Source organism: Lepisosteus platostomus, chromosome 17 (assembly GCF_059453375.1).
Source record: "Lepisosteus platostomus isolate fLepPlt1 chromosome 17, fLepPlt1.hap1, whole genome shotgun sequence".
Taxonomy (NCBI): domain Eukaryota; kingdom Metazoa; phylum Chordata; class Actinopteri; order Semionotiformes; family Lepisosteidae; genus Lepisosteus; species Lepisosteus platostomus.
The window spans coordinates 4,578,399-4,598,509 of record NC_142627.1 but is presented as its reverse complement, the minus strand read 5'-3'; the positions used below and the strand labels follow the sequence as shown (position 1 = coordinate 4,598,509).

The 20,111-nt window shown below is 41.8% G+C and overlaps 2 protein-coding genes across 2 annotated transcripts; one reads left to right on the top strand and one right to left on the bottom strand.

Annotated features, from left to right (window-relative positions):
* The first annotated feature begins 1,502 nt into the window (after positions 1-1,502).
* unm_sa35587 (un-named sa35587) lies at positions 1,503-9,051 on the top strand. The gene is made up of 7 exons (XM_088609763.1): positions 1,503-1,873; positions 3,970-4,075; positions 4,804-4,983; positions 5,311-5,379; positions 6,124-6,209; positions 6,436-6,570; positions 7,609-9,051. Exons 1-7 carry the CDS (start codon positions 1,778-1,780, stop codon positions 7,864-7,866), a joined length of 930 nt encoding a protein of 309 aa, XP_088465889.1. The 5' UTR covers positions 1,503-1,777; the 3' UTR covers positions 7,867-9,051.
* A 186-nt stretch (positions 9,052-9,237) lies between these two features.
* On the bottom strand, positions 9,238-14,584 carry LOC148645917 (coiled-coil domain-containing protein 177). The gene has a single exon (XM_088609762.1). The coding sequence runs from the start codon at positions 13,975-13,977 to the stop codon at positions 12,196-12,198; it is 1,782 nt and encodes a 593-aa protein (XP_088465888.1). The 5' UTR covers positions 13,978-14,584; the 3' UTR covers positions 9,238-12,195.
* Between the last annotated feature and the right edge of the window lie 5,527 nt (positions 14,585-20,111).

Below are 20,111 nucleotides of genomic sequence, written 5' to 3'. Positions count from 1 at the left end.
ACAGTGCAGTAGGAAGTGCACCTCTGTCTCTATTTCTCCCTGTTGGCAGTGGGTGTCACGCCCTCTGCAGCCAGAGGGCGCTCCTTCTCTGTCCTGTCCCTAGTTTCCGGTCTGCTGTCCTTCCGGTCCCTCTCTTTCCCTTGGGCTGTATATTTCCGGGTCTTGCACTCTGTCCTCGCTCAGCATTGACGTTCGGATGTCCTGAGACCCGCCTAGCACCAGGGCGCCCCACGGCTGCTCCCTGAGGGCATAGGTTTCAATACGGCATTCCTAAACTCTTTGCACTAATGAGCCCGGGCCTTTTTCCCATCTTGCCGCTACACATATGGGTCTTTTTCCGCTCTCCTGCTCCCCACGGTTAGTCCCTTTGGACATCCGTGACAGTGGGAGCACAGCCTGTCCTCTCTGGGCAGTCAGGTCTGCGTGTGTCGCCCATTTTCTATTGCCAGGCTGTGGTCACTGAGCCTATACTTCTTCAGGGTCTGTTTATTTTTGCTGTTTCTTATCTTGGTCAAATATTCGTCTAGTGTGTATTTTCTGTTTAGGGTTTTGTAGCATTCCAGTTTATGTTGTGTTTGTGTGAGTGTGTGAGATATTGCTGTTTGATCTGTGCTGTGATGTGGATGAGTTTGAGTTGTGGTGCTCTAGCAGTGCTGTCCTGATGCTGGTTAGTGTCAGTGTGGCTTGGGTCAGTGAGCCTCAGGATCAGCTGGCTCAGGGGCTCTGTTTTGGGCTCAGCAGGGCTTTGTGGTGGTGGGAATTTTGGTTGCTGTTTTTTAGGTGTAGCCAATACTTTAATACTCTTTTCTGTATGTTTAACAACAGTGGGTACTGGCCTAATTCGTCCCTGCACCCGTTGTTAGGTGTTTTTCTCTGCACACAGAGGATGTTTCTACAGATCTCCATGTGCAGAGTTTCTGTGGGGTGTTTGTCCCATTGAGTGTACTCCTGGTCTGTGAGGGGACCCCACACTTCACTGCTGTATAGGGCAATGGGTTGGATTACACTTTCAAATATTTGCAGCCAGATTCTTGTTGGTGGGTTGATGTTGTGATGTTGATCTCGATCTCGATCTCTCTCTCTCTCAGCTTGGCGTGGGAGTGCTGGCTGGTTGTGCCTAAATAAATAAAGCACTTTTTTACTCCAAGAAGTCACAATTAATATCCCCCAAAAAACTAACTCAGATTTGAAGGAATCTGTCCAACAAAATAAATGCTACATACAAGAGGAGGCCATTCAGCCCCTTCCAGCAGCCAATTGATGCAAAGAGCCAGGGTATCATTTCACACTCCCACAACCCTTCGGTAAAAAAATGTTATGTCTACTAATGCCATGTGTGCAGCGAATCAGCAGGAACAACAGACCGATCAGGGACGGACGGTGCGTGTGACATAGGGCTGCTGTGTGACTTCAGCCCGGCAAAAGGAGCAGCAGGCAGCGGAGCCGCTGCAGCTGCAGGCCTGACTGCCGACACGCGACAGGAGCGCCTCCTCTGGTCATTTGCGTGGTCGAGTCCTAGGCGGCGCCAGCAGAATCGCTGCGCAGCCCCCGACAGGTCGCGCTCGTAGGGCTGTATCCTTGCTTGGTTGCTACGTGGAAGGAAATGTTGCTATAAAAAAGTTAATAATATTGACCGACGACTTAAAGCCACACACGGGCTTGAATTTAGGTGGAAAGAAACACAAGGTGCAAGATTCTGCGTGGATTAAAAAGTGTTCGAGGTTACAGGGACATGAGAGACTCGACCACGGCAGCAGCGCTTCTGTAATTCGGGGTCATGGACGGGGCAGCCACGATCATTTTAATATCCGCTGCGATGTTTGCGGGCTGCTTCCTTCTAGGACTGATTCCCCTTGTAATCAAACTGTCGGAGGTAAGTTTGTCAGTCTCGCCTCATTGTTTTCACAGCTCTTTTGACTTTTATACGTGTTACGTCCTAAGAAATCACTTTCACCGCATCCTGCAGCTGAAGTTTAATTGTGGCGTCGCAGACGGTTGTGGGCTTTTTCACGAAGTAGGATTTTAACACTTTTTTTCCCTGACAGTATTGCTTTCATATCTTTCCTTTGACGCTGCTTATGAAAGCTCTTCCGCCGTTTCGCTATACTTGCTGATGTCCCTGATGACATCAGGAGAGGGTGAGGTCTGGACCGGTCAAGTCATCGGGTGTACTGTGCTGCAGAGTCCAGTTTGTTCTTGAGTCCCGATCAGCTTGTTTTCAAGTATGTTAGTGACGTGTAAGTCGATGGATCTCTTTGATCGCTTCATTTAAACTTCATTTTAAAACTATCCTTACAGACAGAGGCGCAATAATGCATAGTGAGATCTTTTTTTATTTTGTTTTTAACTTAAGCATTGCTCAAGTGTGGAGGATCTTATGTAACTGGTTCTTGGCACAAATAACAATGAGAAACAGTGGACTGAATGACTTAAAATGTACAATAAGACGTTAATAGAGGTAACTGCCAAAATATAGGAAACACCAACATAAAGTGTCTTATTAGCAGCCATATCACCCTGAAACTCACAACTGGCAACCCACTGAAGCTAAGCAGGTGTGAGCCTGGCCAGTACCTGGATGGGAGACCTCCTGGGTAAAACTAAGGTTGCTGCTGGAAGAGGTGTTAGTGGGACCAGCAGGGGGCGCTCACCCTGCGGTCCATGTGGGTCCTAATGCCCCAGTATAGGGACGGGGACGCTATACTGTAAAAACAGGCGCCGTCCTTCGGATTAGACGTAAAATCGAGGTTCTGACTCTCTGTGGTCATTAAAAATCCCAGGGTGTTTCTCGAAAAGAGTTGGGGTGTAACCCCGGCGTCCTGACCAAATTTCCCATTGGCCCTTACCAATCATGGCCTGCTAATAATCCCCATCTATGAATTGGCTTCATTACTCTGCTCTCCTTCCCTGCACACTAGTGGTGGTGGAGGGGATCCCCATTACCTGTAAAGTGCTTTGAGTGGAGTGTCCAGAAAAGCTCTATATAAGTGTAAGCAATTATTATTATTATTAGGGCGTTGGGCCAGCACGAGCTGCCATACCAGCTTCAGTGCACCTTGGCATAGCTATACTCACAAGAGTAACATAGTATTCTCAACAGACTCTACTTGATGAAACCGCTGCTCTTGCCATAGATTGATGTTTGCAGTCAACTGCTTAGCATTCAGCTACATTCAGAGCTGCTTGTCTGAGTCGAGACGCAAGGCAAAACCCTGCACGAACGTCACAGTCGAGGAGTGGTTTCGCCCACAGTTGCCCCTAGTTGATGAGGTCTTTCTTTCGGACCTCCAGGCCAATGTCACCTCAGCTACTGTTCCTCATGAAACATCGGCAAGTTGAGTAGTCTTCATCACTGAAGCTCCTAGCAAAGCTGCCTCAACAATCATCCCTCTCTCAAAGTCACTGAGATCTCTTCTTCTAGCCTTGGTAGCCTGTCCGGCATTTTTATTTACCCTCAGTAAGTTAATTGTTTAATTAAGTCAAGAAGGACTTAATGTGTGACTTCCTGTGTGGAAGCATGAGCTTTCAACATATTTTTGTATCCCTCATTTACTCAAGTGTTTCCTTTACTTTGACAGTTACCTGGAGGTTTGTTAGTCTAGGACCCATTCTTGTACTTGTGACACAAAGATGAGATATATATGTGTGCTGCGTATGTCTCAGTCACGAGGAAGAATTCTCCATCTTGTTTCCAGTTACCCACAGACTGGCTTCTCCCAAAATAGTGAAACTGTGTCCTTTTACCAGTCTTCCTGCTCCTCATAGACATATCAAACTGCAGTTTGAAACCCCATACCTTAAAGCTTTGTGGGAATAAAAGGAGAAACCGATGAAACATTCAGCCTTACTAAAAAACTGAATTGCTGTGCCACCAATAAAGACTGTGTTAAAACCTATCTCACCTGTGTCACCCAACAAAACCACCAATCTCTGAGCTCCGCTGCCTGATGGCTTGAAATATTCCTTCAGGAGAAGCTACAGTTTGTGAGCGTTCTTGGAGCTGGGTTACTGTGCGGAACGGCTTTGGCGATTATCATCCCAGAAGGAGTGGAGCTGCTTGGAGATTCCTGGAGAGGTGAGCGGAACAGAGGGAGATTAACTCACTCATGGGCTGACATCCAGAATTCACTTCAAGCTTGATCCTCTAGGGGACATTCTGTGGCAGAGCCGACACAATACAACCAAGACAGAAATCACGAACAAGTTCAGGACAGCTTATCTTGGGAAATAAGACCTATTATACATGAAGAGTTAAATTGCAAAGGGCAATAAATGATTTCTAAAGTTTTTTCCATTACACCTTGCACAAAGGGGCATAGTGCAGATTCCCATATACCACACAATTCTTTCAAGATATTTGTTTCACAGCTGTTAACTTTTGTGTTTTTCTATTAATCATTATTTTAGTTTTTAAAAGACCTAGAAAAGTATAAATAGCCATTCTGCAATTAGGCCAAGTGCTTCTCCTGATAGCTGATACCCTTCTTCATACTCTAGACTCCCAGGCAGGAATGTATCACTGTGCATTGAAACGTCATCTTCTTCTTCGCTGCACTTTGGAAACAGCCATCATTACGGCTTGGGTTTTCTACACAGTGCATGTTTGCATCTGTGGGTTGTGATTTATTCATGTACAAAGTGCATGCTGACACAGTGAGCTGGTTTCAAAGTCTAAGGCAGAGGGCAGTTGTTATATAGCACTTCTAAAATTATACCGTTTTCAGGGTGGTAAATATATGTATTATCCCAGCCTGTTTGGCTGAATGGCCTTGTGTTCTAATGAACAACTAACACTGCTTCAAGATTCCAGGCCTCCCTGCGTCAATGTGGTGGGAAACAGTAATGCCAGCCTTGCCAGCCTCCCCCCCGTGTCCAGGGCAGACCGCAGTACCCCCCTACACTTCTTCATTGGAGTTTCACTGGTGGTGGGGTTCACCCTCATGTTCATCGTGGACCAGATTGGCAGTTACTGCTCCTTGCATGGCAAGTAAACCCCTTATTTTTTATTTATTCGTAGTTACTTCAGCCTCACAAGACACAGTTCTTAGAGTCCGTTGTAAACACAATAACAGTCTGGAGGATACTGAAAAAAAAGCAGTGAAGGGTTTGTTAAAAAATATTTTAGAAATGTACAGGAAAGTCCAAGGGGATTCATTTTTTGGTTAACATTTTTTCTCATCTTCAAATTTCAATGCCATGTATGTGTACCACTGAAATCCGAATTGCCAGAGAAGCAAAAGAAGCAGAATTCTGTGTCTAGAAGTGGGGAATAAAGGATAATGGCTCTCTCTGTTTTTCCCTGCATCGCAGATCCACGGACAGGCATGTCAAACAGTGCCAGTATCACAGCCACTCTGGGCCTGGTCATTCATGCTGCAGGTATGAACAGTCACCACTGCAAAAGTGCATTGAAACACAACTGCAGAGGTTGTGTTTTAATAACCATGACTGTGCAGGAGCAAAACTAGGATCAGATCATGAACCTGCAGGTGATAATTACTGGCAGAAACTGCAGGAAGATTCAAGAGTGAGAACATAAGGTAGATTTTACTCAAAGATTTATGGGGAAGAAGTCTGTGTGTGACTTTTCATCTAACGATAAAAAAAAGTATATCAGAAAATGAACAATGCTACTGAATATCTCTTTGTTAGTTATAGCTTTAATGGAATAAATGCCATCATCTCTATCCCACATTTCACAGGTGTTTGACCTACAAAATGAATATTTAATGTTTTCCTACCTGTGTCGTCTCCTGCCGTATTTGTATATTCAACTATTTTAAATAGTTTTCTTAAAAAAGAGGTCCAATTGCTGAAAAGCTGAAGAGCTGAATGGTGTGAACCTCCTCTGTTTGTCATTAGTCTTGGTTTGCTGTTTAAAATGCTGACACACCCGTGGCTTAGCTGAAGGCAAGGTCCCCATTCCGAATCAGACAGTACGTACAGATATGTAAAATTAAAGATGAAAAAAAACTCTTGTGTTTCACCACAGCAGTATTAAAGAGAGCCCACGGCCAGTGAGACCTGTGCCGAATTGCAGTGTCTTGTGCCTGGGGCTGGTCTGTTGTGTGCTCATGGCAGTGCAGGTTGGTCACTCTGATGTCGTCCTCTTGTTGTCTAAAGCTGACGGTGTGGCGCTGGGGGCGGCTGTGGCCTCGGCCCAGATCTCCGTCCAGGTGATTGTCTTCTTCGCGGTGATTCTCCACAAGGTGAGAGGGATTCCAGAGCTGCAGGGGCCATGAATGAGTCCTAAGCCCGGTCCGGGTCCCATGGCTTTGCAGAAGGAACAGAAGGTCCATTGAAGCTTTACTTGAGCTGTAGCACTGAACCAGGTTGTGGGGGCGAAACAAACAGGATTGCATGTTTCAGATTAATTGTAAGAGATTCATGAATCCTGGATCTGCTTCACACCCCACTGGTCTGGTCGCACCACAGGCCCCTGCTGCCTTTGGATTGGTCTCCTTCCTTCTGCACACCAGCCTGGAGAAGAGGCAGATTCAGAAGCACCTGTTCGCCTTCTCTGTAGCGGCGCCGCTGCTGGCCATTGCTACCTACTTTTTTCTGAGCATGGTGAGTGTCCAGCTTGCAGAACGTCCAGCTGGCTCGTGAGTAGAGTGCGAGTGTTGTTGCAAGATTTTAATGACCTCAGTGTGCTAACAGTCCTTCTATTGCAGCATTTCTTGGTTTATCTCGGTTTCAAACATCTTACTGAGCAAAAGAAAACATAATTCTCTTCATGATACCAGCTTTTAAGAGTTCTTTGATGACTAGAGAGCTAAAGTTTAATATAAATTATATTAATTTTAAGTTTGTTTGATTTATAAATATTAAACAAACCTTGTTTAGTGTTTATTTTTGGTTATCATGATATAAAAAGTATACTGCTGTGCTGCAATCCCTCCAGAGAAGAGACAGGCTACCCGGCCATGTTGTGAAAACCAATACCTATACAAAAAAGGCTGGATGAGATTATTGAATCTCAACTAGGATAAATGAACCCAATGGCCTCCAGTCCTAAAGAGCAATCACGTTCATCACCAGGCTCAAAGGAATATCTCCTAACAGGAATAACAGTGTAATATATATATATATCCTCTGACAGGATAAAACTGAAATCTTTTATAAGAATGGTAAGAACCAGATCCCATTATAGTTTTCAGTGTTTGTGTTGTCAGAATCCTCAAAGGCATTGACAACCCAAAGCAGTGAAACATGAACCAGAGGATGTGAATGGAAACTGTGGCAAAGTGTTTAAACTGAGAACAGTTCATGAAACAAAGGGTTGTGGTAGTCAGGAGCAAGCTGCCCAGCCATGTTTGAAACAAAGGATGACATCCTTGAATGTCTTAGCTACTAAAAATCAAATAAACTACAAAGGAACAAGTAATAGGTTTATTCCATGCTTTTCAGCATGGAATAAACCTATTACTTTTTCCTTTGCAGACTGCACATGCTGATGCAGCTACCCAACTGAACTACATCAAATAAACTAGGCTGCAAACCTCCTAATGTTATTAAGATTGTGCAATGTATGCAAAAGTGGAAACTTGCTGCCCTTCTTGCACGTGGTGAAATCAGTCTGTATCCCTGTCTTCAACTCTTTCGCAGACAGGAGGCTCATCTGAGCACAGACTCAAGGCCACGGGGATTGGAATGCTCTTCTCTGCTGGTACTTTCCTGTATGTGGCGACTGTGCATGTTTTACCCGAGATCAGCAGCAGGGGACAGCAGCGATCCTCACATCTGCACCACCATGCCAGTACAGGGGCTTATCAGCAGGGCGGATTAGGTGTCTTGGAGAGCCTCACCTTGGTTATAGGTGCAGGGCTCCCAGTGCTCCTGTCCCTTGGACTTCACGATGATTGAAGAGGGCAGGGAAAGTTGGGCCAAGCTGTCGCGTGCAGTGCTGTAACTGCAATGCAATTTATAATTTTAATGTTAAATGTCCTTGGGTTGTATTGGTAAAAACCCACTAGAAATGTATAGCACATAATGATTTAGTTTTTTTTAAATCAGGATTTCTGAAGGGTCTTTTAAAGAGTGCAGTATCAGAATTGCATTGAGTATGACTTAAAAAATGTTAACTCGCAGAAACAGGATACTATTCCTGGTTACGTCACTGTCTTTCCTTTTAGGCTTATTTTTAGGGAGGTGGGAAGGTTTCCACCAGTCTGTTGCATGAACTGTTTTTTAAAAGTACGTTTCAAAATTTCTGTCTGGAAAGACAAATTTGGCTCTTTTAACACTGTTGCATTAAAAAGGCAAAGGAAGTTTTTTGTGATTTTCAATCAAATTTCTTGCCAGCATATGGGAATAATAGTTGACATTCAGGCTCAGTGTTGACCTGAATATGAACCATGGGGAAAGCTGTGCTAGTGTAAGAGCTGAGAGAATAGTTTTGTGCTAAAAGACAAAAGCAGCCTAAGTGTGTATGCAGGTCAGAAGACAGAAGGGAAGACGGGAGGTACAGTGTCTCATGACTCTATAGTTTTGTCATCTTGATGTAATCTTTGTTACAGTGCACTCAAACTTAATTTCCTACAGGAGGGAATCAGTTATGGCTTTATATTCTGCCAGGTGATTCACTGGTCATCTTAATTGTACATGTTTTGCTGTAAATCTGAAAAAGTGAATGCTGGAAATGTGGTTAACCCCTGAAAGTGTGAACATACATTAAGACTTTAATTTTTTTAACATTAAGTTTTGGTTACTGCATACAGTAGGTGCAAATGGGACTAAAGCTTCCAGTCCAACCAGAAAGGCACGGTTTATAGTTCTGTCCAAGATGCATCTTGGATAAATGTTGTATGATGCATCACTGAATTTTTTATTGTCATAATTTATCATTCCATTTTTTATTCATTTTTTTAATGGAAAATTTTACAATTTAATTCCAGTATACTTCAGTGATGAGGTTATGACAATTATATGTGAATAACTGCAAATTGTTTTTTAAAAAACATTTACATATTGTGCTTTATTGTATTATATTTGATACCTCATTCTGATTTGGAAAAAAAATCTTAATAAACTGCTGAGGCTTGTCTTGAACTGCATACAGGGTGTGGGATTACCAAATTAGGACTGATAACTTCTGGGTAAATGTGATAAAGAGTACATGCGTTTAAATATGGATGTACAGTATTTTATTGAAGGTTTTGTAGAATATTTAGTTTTTTTTCCCTTTTCACACCTTTAACTGATGACATTTTTATGGTCTGAATAAACTAAGCTAAATGAAGACAGTAAAAATCTTTAATAAAATGTTGCACAATATCATTGTCATTTAAGTAGTGCAGTCTCCCTTTTATAAAAAAAAACCCCACAATACCATAAAAGTTATTTTTCCGAGTCATTTCCTTTTTACATTTTTAAAATGGAATAAAGTCTGTATCTAAAGTTAAAGTTATTTGTGTTCACAACATCAACATGAACTATAGCATTTCATGTAAAAAGAGGCTGGTGCTGGAATCTCTTATGGGCATTAATGGTGCTAAAATAACACACCTTGGTAATGAAAAACTGCGACCGAAGTCTGAATCACATCGCCAACTAGTATTCATTTTTGCCACAGCCTGTCACAAGGGCCGCATACACAAACACAAGAGGACCTCTCATACTGCAGGACTTTGCCTTTTCCCCAGCTGGAGTTTGTGCTTGGCTGGCTCCCAGGCTGAACCCCAGGAGTGCTGTGGTGGCCCTGACATTCTTGGCACAGGCAGTTGCCTTGAAAGCAGACAGAGCTCCTTTCATGGAATAACTAGGTCAGCTTTGCAGAGAGTCTGCAGCCACACACAACACTATTTTTCACACATCCCCCAGGCCCTTTCTGTTAATGACCTTTATTAGGGAAGCATGACAGGCAAATGGATCCTGCTGTTTATCTCATTGCATGTAAAAAAGGGTGATTCTTCAGAGGACTCTGAAGATTAACTCTTAACATGTTCCAAAACTTCAGTGGTAAGAGATCATTTTAAAAAGCATACCCTATAGACCACACTGTTCTTGGGAAAAATGAAAATCTTCAAAGATAGAATTATTTTCCTATTGGAATAAAAAAAAAGGAAATGTATTCTCCAGTAATGTAGGTTTCATTTATGCTTAATTGAAGTGCAAATATTTAGAATATCTACAAGTTTTATATCCAAACAGTAGTGAAACTGTGCATGTATCAAATGTCATTGCTCCTCAATGGTACAAACAGAACCAAAACAGTTCACAACAGGAGATGCAGTAGAGATGTTATACCCTTGAAATCTAGAACTGAGCGCCATCTGGTGGACAGTGATTCTTCTGCTCGTGTACCTTTGTTACCCATGGGAACGCACAGTACCAGTTCAATGGCTATTTGTGCCTGATTGTATTATAGCATTGGAATAGATCAATTAAACAGAGCAAGGTAAGTGATTAATGTAAGCTTTCTTTCAATTTTTAAAACACCACAAACCTTTCAGTACAGAAACATTACTTTTTTGTCATTTGAAAAACAAAAAGTACCTCACATTAATCTTTGGTTAGAGGCCAACTTAAAATACTTTGCTTTCACACATGACAATACATGTTTCTCTAGTATAAACTTTAAGTTCAAATTCTGCTAATTTGAACTTGAAACTCTCTTTGCTGTGATCCATTTTTTTAACAGCCTTGTATACAAGAAATACCAGAAGTGAGTGTCAATACAAATACAGTAGATATAGTTTAAATTTTACACTTGAGCTGAGAGAGAGACTTATCTAAAGACTTTTTCAAATATCCAAAAATATTCAAAAATCCTGTAAAAGCTAAAGTCACCTTATCCAACTACATCAAAGTGAACAATAAACCAGGTCCCCAAGAACACAAGCTGAAATGACAAGCAGATTTCATTTGGCAGGGAAAGCAAGGCATGTCTTCACACCAGGAGTCTGACAAGTGCAACTTTGTTGAAATTCTTGGATGAACAAGAGAACAAATTGGCAGAATAACACTGGTCTGTAAACTTTCTTCTATTTTAGAGTTTTTTTCTCAAATAGCAAAGATAGTGTTCTTGATTACTTTATTCTTAATATCCTCCCTCTTGGCCACTGTGCAGCCTGCAAATGTCAAGAAGCATGATTAGTTCGAACTTATTAAAACCACAGTATGCTCATGCCTTTCTTTTCATTCTACATTTTACAGTACCTCTGGTCTGATCGCAACAAGATGTCTCCTGGCAAAAGACAAAGCAGGAATAGCAGTGATAACTTCATTTTCAAACATGTGAGAAAATTAAGATGGATCCTACTGTAAAGGTTTCTGGACAAGGGTGAAGAAACTACCCACCCCACCTACTTATTTTCTAGCATGCAAATAGGCACCAGCATGGGAGCAGCGTAGCATAGTGATTAAGTCTTTGGCCTCACAACTGACAAGTTGTGGGATTTGAGCCCTCGCTGCAGACTCTGCTGTTGTACCTTGAGCAACATATTGTGCCCCAGATGCTCCAGCTGTATAAATAACTTGAGAACTGTGGGGACTTATTTGGTTGCTCATGTCTAGAAAGCAGGACTAGCTCTGGCTCAATGAGCTATTCTTGTGGCTCGAATAGAATTGCCTACCCAGACTCCAGGATAATAATGCATTAAGAGGCTGAAGGGAAGAGTGACCAAACAAATACACTCCATAAAAATTCAAATACAGTTTATACTTAAGTAGTTTACACAGACTCAAGTTCACATAAAGTAGGGTCAGAATCAGTGTGAACTCCTGAAATGCACAGTGTGCAAAATAAGAGCACTGTGTCCTGAAGCCACACCTGGCTCCAGGTCAGCTGTCTTCCTCAAACAGCCTGGGGCTTTGCTTTTAGTGCGCCAGAAATAAAAATAGTATGAATTTCAAATGTGTCCCATGTTATTGTTCCATAGTGCTGTAAAACATAATATAGTTAGCTGAGGAAGTACCTTCCAAGTCACTGACTTTGCGAGCTTGAGCTTCCATATTTGTGACATGAAAAGGTGAGGATGAAAATGTAACCTATTGCAGCTTAATAGGATTCTAGCTTCTCTTTCTGATAAGGACCAGACAAGTTTTAGTTCATTTTAAACAGCGAAAAATAAAATAAATGATTATTTTCACCACAATCATCAAAAATACAAATAAAAAATGTATAAAAATCTTCACCAATTGCCACAATTGTTGCGAAAATCAGATGCTGTGTCATGGTGCTGAGTTGTGACCTCACAACTTGATCCTGGAGAGGCTGGCCCTGAGCTGGGCCTCCAGTGCCATTTGGTCAAAGGAACGACTGTGAATCTGCTCCCTCACCTTCTCCCTCATCTGGAAAGAGGCACGTGCCACCTTGCGAGACTCCTCCACTGCCGCCTCCTTGTCTCGCAGGAGCTGCTCACTCCTCCTGTCCTTCACTGCGATGTCTGCCTTCAGCTGCTGCTGCAGGGTCTCCTGTTCCTCCTGCACCTTCTCGTACAGCAGGCGGTGGGATTTGTCCTTCTCTGTGTTCGCCTGCCTGGCCAGCTCTGCTCTCCGCTGCACGAGCGTTCCCGCAACCTCCAGGGCTTGTCGCATCCTCCTGTCCATGACCTGAGCCAGGGCCTCTTTGTGTTTCTGACGCTCTCTCAGGTGTTTCTCTGCTCTGCTCTGGGCTCGCAGCAAATGTTCCTCCTCCCGGAGAGATCTCTCCTTCAGTTCCTGGAGGCGGGCCTCCAGCACCCTGTGGTAGTTGTTGCTGGACTTCAGCAGTTTCTGCTCTAGAGCAATCCTCTTCAGAAGCTCCTCAGCCTGGATCTGGCTCTCTACCTCTCTTTTAAGAAGCAAGTGTTTCACTCTCTTCTGCTGGTTCTCCAGCTGAATCTTCCTCTTCTCCCTTCTCTCCTTCAGCATCTTGCTCCGGCCAGCACGTATAATCCTCTCCTGCGCCTCCCTGCCCTGCTTCTCCCGGAGAACTTGCTCCTCCAGCTCTTTCTCCTTCAGAAGCTGTTCCTGGCAGCGCTTCTTGCCATTTGCCTCCTGTTGGGCCATTTCCATCTTCTCCTGCCGCCTTGCCTCCTGCTCCTCAGCCAGCAGCCTCCACCTATCCTCGTGCAGGATGGCCGACTGCTCCCTCAGGCTGGCCAGCTGCCTCTCCTCCTGCTCCACCCTGCGTCTCCGTGCCTCCAGCTCCAGCTGCCAGCGCTCCAGGCGGCAGCACCGCTCCTGCCTCCGCGCCCGCTCCACCCGCTCCTTCCGCAGGCTCTCCCGGCGCCGTGCCTCGTCCCGCCGCAGCTCCGCCTGCAGCCTCCTTTGCTGTTGCGACTGCTCCTCCTCGTGCTTCACCAGCATCAGGGCAGCGATCTTCCGGTCCTTTTCAGGCACGGTGATGCTCATCTGCCTTCGGATATCCCGTATCAATTTCTCCAGCTTCTTCTCAGTGGCCAGCGAGTGACTCAAGTCCCCCAGGCTGAAGCTTTTAGCAATGTACTCACGCAGGCCTGGGTGCTCCCAGCCTGCTCTGGGGGACTTGTGTTCTCTAGACTCCTGCAAAGAACGCCCCTTGGGGGATTCTGGCTTACTGGTATCCAATTCAGAAGACTTCACTCTCTTACTGGGTGCCCAGCCCTCCTCTGCTTTCTTCGCTCTGAAGTCTGAAGGCTGCATCACCGTGGACTGCTCAGCTGACTGCGGTTGAGCAGGAGTCCTTAGCGCTGTGGGAACAGGGGTCCTCCTACCCAATTCCTCCTCCAGGATCTTCTGTCTCTCCTCTCGGCATTCCCGAAGTCGCCTCCGACGGTCTTTTTCGTGAGCCTCGTACATTTCTGTCGCTTTCCTCAGCGGAGCGTCCGGGTTGTCCACCACGAACTCCGACAGGGCCCGGTGCAGCAGGTCCACAGGCCTGACCCCGAGTCGCGCACACGCCTCTAGCGACCGCGGGCTGGTCAGGACATACCTGCTCCCCTCGGCTGCGGTCGATTCGAAACTGTAAAGATCCAGGTGTAACATGGGAGAAGCGGGTCTGTCTGCTTCCATGTTTGAACTGTGGAGGTTCACTTCGATTTATCAATTTAGAAGTATATATCATTACACAGCGTAGGTTCTTTTAACTCACTGGATCAAACATCAGTAATAAGGATACGCACCTGTCTTGCATTTGGTTAGAAACAGTTTATTATTTTGACACGTCGTAAAATAAACCTGTGCAACAAACTCCGTTTTGTTGACACGGTGGATTGGCGTACAGACGCCGTTTTCGTCACCATGGCAAACCATCAACAAGAGCGAAGGATATTTTACAAGAGAGGCTTCTTCGAGACTCCCCCATCACTGGCTAGCGCCCCCTAGCCAGGCATGGTTACTTCACCGTTTATGTGGTCACAACGTCGAAGTAAATGTTCCCCCGTGGATAGCATACCAATCCACACAGACAGACAGTATTGGAACCTTGCTACTTTTCCTTCTCTAAATTATTTTGGCATCAATCAAACCAGACTCGCAGTTGTAAAGATTACGGTGTAACATGGGAGAAGCGTGTCTGTCTGCTTCTATGCTTCGTTATATTCAGATACGTGCAACTCGGTGGCCATCTTAAAATTTTGAACGGTCGGGTTTCACTTCAATTTGGAAGCGTAAATCACTACACGGTGCAGATTCTTTTAACTCACTGGATCAGAAAGCAATAATACGGATACACACTTGACATGCATTTCATTAGAAACGGTTTGCTTCATTATTAAAAAAAACTTTTACCTTTTTATCTGGTAATTGGTTATAGGTGTAATGTCGAGGTCACTGAAATGTAAACGTACAATTGAAGAATATTTTAAGAAATGAACTTATTTTAGGAAGCAGAATTTATCTTCGCTTCGGGGGTGCAAAGAAAAGCAGCACAGAATAAAGTAATTGTATTTATGCAATGCAGTCAAATTAAAGCATTTCTTAAAATAAAATAGCTAACAGAAAATGTTAATTCATCAAGTCTAAATAATTTAGTGTGAACCTATGTAATTACCTGTAATTACATTTTAGTTTGTAGAAATACAACCAAAACTAAACAAAACCATCTAAACATCAATTTATTAACAAGTGATAATAGCACAGCAGATTCACACACACTGGTGAATGAGATGATTCTGGATAAAATAAGGCATGCAAACCTGCTAGCAGTTGGCAAAAATATGTTTTTTTAGACAAAGCAAACTCATGAGACTGGAGAAAAGGTCTGTGGACGCAGTTGCTGAGACTGTGGAATGTTTTCACGCTTAGTGTGAACGCTGTTTAATTCTCATCACACCAGACCACAATACAGAGAATGTTGGGCGGAAGCTGTGTACTCTTCCCCTGTAGCCTGGAGCATGTGTAGCCAGGGATAAGTGTGGGGCACAAATGTGTGCTGGGGATGAGTGTGCACTGGGCACAAATGTGTGCTGGGGATGAGTGTGCTCTGGGCCACTGGACAGCAGAGTGAGGAAGTGAAAATTGTGAAATCAATGAAACTAGAAGATCTGAAATATCAGTACTGCATCAGGGTGGTGTACTTTCTTATTGGACACTGGAAAGTTTTAAAAGTTTACCTACCAATTAATACACCATCCTCCATTTCTTTATAATTTAATTTATATTTTAAGTTAGCAGAATCATTTGGCATTTTAATAATTTTCTATTTTTCTGTGTGGAACATTTCTGATTAACACAACTATTTTGACAAAATCTAAAGGTGTTTAACAGTCTTTTCAGATGCCAAGATAAATATTAAAATTTACTGCAGTTAAAATTGTAGTGTTTTCCCACAAGGGTTTGATTAATTCGGTAATCAGGAGTGTTTCTCTTTCTTACTGGCAGCTTACATATAATTGCTTACACTTATATAGTGCTTTTCTGGACACTCCACTCAAAGCGCTTTACAGGTAATAGGGACTCCCCTCCATTAATTACTTTTTACTTTTTACATAGACCCAGATGACACAGCACAAGAATAAGAGAGAGAGCCCTTTTGTTTAATTCACAACAAGCTCACTGTTATGTTTCAGATTGTTTCTTTGAATCAGAAAGTTCATTACTTGCGTCATTATTTTATGTTCACATATTTGTCACTTTCTATTTTTTATTTCTATGTAGAATTATCATAGTAATAACGTTTAGTAACATCGCTACACAATAGTTCTACTAAAATGCTTGACTGCAATTGTGCAAGAGACTCCAGCCAACTGAGATTAAAGGGCTAATTCTCTAAAAACACTGAGCTAAAAATTTTGATTTGTATTAATCTGCATTTTTGCTTCTCTCAACCATGTTACTTCTTGTAGGGACCAGCCTGTTGTCACCAACGTGGCAATTGCAGATGACAGATATTTCCATTTTTAGTATTTTTACTTCTATGTTAAAAAACACCTTTTTACCTGCTTGGTATAAATATGATTTCAAAACCATTTGCTAGTCACACATTAGCCAGTATTTTCAGTGTTGGTGTGTTGCTGTTCATTAATGTCTCAGCAAGTTTGTGATAATGGATGAGACCTGGACAAACCTGAGATAAGAGCAACGTTTGTCAAACCTATTAAACACAGAAGAAATCAAGCAAATCAAAAGTACTCATACTTTTCTGAAATGGAAAAAATAGCCTATCAAATGGGCACCATTGCCAATGTATATTGATAGAAAGATTGCCACTGGTAGCTCTATCTCTTCAGATGTCAGAAGCTCAGCAAGGCTGGGCCTGCTCAATACTGGGTTGAGACCTCTAAGGAAAAAAAGTTTCTGTTTGAAAGGGGGGTTGACGGCAGTAGGTGGCACTCTTTTTTTCACCAGAATTTCCAAGCCAGCGTCCCAATATAGTGATCATGGACACTGTATAGGAGGCACTGCCGTTGAGATGAGAACCATAGGCTAAGGTTATCGCTTCTTGATTATTAAAGACCTCATGGCACTGTAAGAGTTAGGGGTGTCGACACTAGTGTCCTGTCTGAATTCCTTTCTGAGTTTATGTGAGGTTGCCAACCTTCCTGATCTCCCTTAATTCATTTCTGGAAGCATCTTCTCACTTCTGATTGCTGTGCATTGGAGCTGCTCATATATAATAATTTCCTTTTGTGGGTGAAATATGTTCCTTTAGACTGTACAGGCACTTTGGAATCCGGTGAGGTAAAACCACTGAATTATTGCAGATAATCTAATAATGGAGCCAAATAGCGGAGAAGTCACTAGCTGAGCTTTAATAGTGGAAAACAGCTGTCTTTCAGGTGCTGTACTTACACAAGCTAAATAGTGAGGTTACTTCTGCTTAGCTCCTAGCCAAGGAAAGTCACACGGATTTCCGGTGTCTTATTACTCATTACAGAGCAGCTGCCTGCACCTACCCATGAGCTGGTGCAACCAATTTTCTGAAGTTTTATATACAGTAAAAGATTGTCACTCAATTTCTATTTTTTATAGCTTGCAAAGACATTTTAGTTTTTTCCTGCTGTTTTTTTTAATTATTATTATTAATAATAATAATAATTATTATTATTACTTTTCTTGCATGCATTGGAAGGTCAATATAACCTTTTAATCCTGTTAAAAAACATTTAACAGAATAATATAACTTTTATTAGAACAAATCATTTTAATTACATAATATACATAAGGTATTATGTATTGCTAATTTGTATGTGTAGATGGAGTGTTTTCATAGTGTTTTAAGATTATACGTTTAAACTTCAGACATTCAGTAATACATCGTGTTTATTTTCAAGTGAGAAACACTTCCCATGTCCACTAGTCAAGAGTTTACTTTTGAGTATAAAACACTAAAACAAACAGCACTAAACCCTTTCCTCCACTACAACTCTCCAAGTCAGATCAACAATTTTTCAACTTGTTTTTACCCAAGATTCATGACAGAAAACCTAAGACATAAAAGATTGTACACTTGGACCCATTATGCAATATATTAGGACTTGGCATGTGGTGGACAGACTAATTTTATTCCAGAAAATATAACATTATCACTCTTCCATTTACCATAATCATGAACTCCTTACAGGTAATTCTCATCCCTGTAGTTCACTTCGGAGTGATGAAGAGGCTTATCATTCCAGCAGACAGTTTTCATGAGGATTGTTCGTGCTCATTCCAAGACCTGTGCTCAGGAGATGTGTCTCACAGATTATTAGCAAAACAGCCATTCAAGACGGGTAATACCCACTGACTGGATAGCTGTATAGCTGCTATCTGCAAAAGGGCAAAGAAAACTAAATCTAGCAATTTAAGACCAATAAAACTTTCTTATTACGTGGTATAGGACAGTAATCATCATAACTAAAGGGAAAGCAGCAGTATGGAACAACCTACCCAACCATGCTGTTGGTTGCATGAGATAAGGGAATCAATTAGCCACTAACTATTGAAGGGGCTAGGTGGTCCAAATGGCCTCCTTTGTAACCTTTTTTATGTTTGGAAACGAGTTCAACAGGAGAAAGATAAGCTGTGCTTAACTTGTTAGTGTTCTTTGAAGAAGCAACAATGGTAACAAACACAACCCAAGCATAGGTTATTTTCAGATTTTCCCTAAAGCCCTAAAGTTTATCAATTGATGTACTGTACCAGAACTGAGGACTGGCTAATGAATCGAAATTTGATAAACAGACACAAGGACCACCGCTATTCCTGATATATATATATAAATGACCCAGTTTCCTGTATAGTGAGATGAAAACTGCATTCCAGTGAAAGCTGTGGATAATAGCAAAACAGAAAGATTAACCAACAGTGTAGAAGCAGCAAAGAACATTCAAAAAGCTTTAGATAAACTCAGCAATGTTGTTTTATGTACAGAACTGTAGTGTTACATGCAAGTAGTGAAAATTATAAATATAAACAGTCACTTTTTCAAGTCCAGTGTTTTCCATTTTATCTTTAAATAATGTGGAGAAACATTAAAAAAGGCAAACACTGTAGTTTAACTAACACATATAGTTAAAAGTGTAGAATGTAAACCTGCTATTATTTTAAACGTACAATGCACTGTTTAGATCTCATTTGAGTATTGTGTAAAATGTTGGTTACTAGGACACACAAAAAAGATATTAGTATTGTGCCATCAGTCCAGAGAAGAGCAAACAGGAAAGTTGCTTTCATCCGCTAGTGTTTTCTTCTGTTATAATACACTTTAATATTAATGTAGCCCAGTTTAGGTGGGAAGAAACAAATTTGTTCTCTAGCAATCTTTAACTCACATCAATGAGAATCTTCAAAACCTGATCCTAAATCAATATGAACTATACATGAGCAACCAATATGAAATATCGTAGAAGCTAATTACTTTATGAATAACACATATTTGACTGATTTCCCGATGTTAGATCAATATATCTGTCCAAAAGGGCAGCTAAATGATGCATTTAACTACAAATTACAGATTATCTTAAAACAAAATGGGTAAACCTTCAGCAGAAGACACTGTGTTTCATAAAGAAGGAACATCTGAGTGCAGAGTTCAACAGTGCAGAATGTTTAAGGCTTCCACACTACAGGACAAATTGTATCATTTTATCAGCCTTCTGTGGAATTTCATACATATCCTTGTGACAGGTTGTCATCTCACAGTATTTAAATAAAAAAATCCAAGAGCCTTGTTAAAGGATTGAAGGCCGATCAACAAACCTTCCTGATAAACAGACTCCTTGCCTTCAGAGATTAAATGTGATTAAAACAGATGAAAAATCTTACTACTCTTATTACACTAATCAGTATTTTTTTTAGTTGTATCCAAGAATGTTATCGGAAAACTAGTATTCACATATCTCAAGTCTTAAAATGCTTGAATACAATAAAAGAAAATCTGAATTGTTTGTGGACTTTGAACCATGAATACTCTGTAGGAGTATTCATTTTAATTTAAAAAAATTCTGAATTGTTTTTTGGCAATCCTGTCAGATTTATTATACAGCAGTCTTTCAGAAACTAGTAATGAATTATTAAGATGATGCCAGGAAAGCACAAAAATGTATTCCATGGCTACTTTTCTTTGAAACCAACTCTATCCTTTTTTTAATAAAAAATAGAGAAGTAAGGTGGTTTTAAGACTGCAAATGAATTCCACCTAAAACAGTTTCAAAAAGGGCTTAATCATGTGCAGATTAACTGGTGAACATTTAAAACATTTCACCTGCACAGGGCAGGATTAA

Bases quoted from the DNA above. Each gene is read 5' to 3' on its own strand.
- unm_sa35587 (XM_088609763.1), top strand. From the start codon at position 1,778: ATGGACGGGGCAGCCACGATCATTTTAATATCCGCTGCGATGTTTGCG. The intron at 4,076-4,803 runs GTGAGCGGAACA...CACTGCTTCAAG, and splicing joins GCTTGGAGATTCCTGGAGAG to ATTCCAGGCCTCCCTGCGTC. The intron at 6,210-6,435 runs GTGAGAGGGATT...GTCGCACCACAG, and splicing joins TCGCGGTGATTCTCCACAAG to GCCCCTGCTGCCTTTGGATT.
- LOC148645917 (XM_088609762.1), bottom strand. From the start codon at position 13,977: ATGGAAGCAGACAGACCCGCTTCTCCCATGTTACACCTGGATCTTTAC.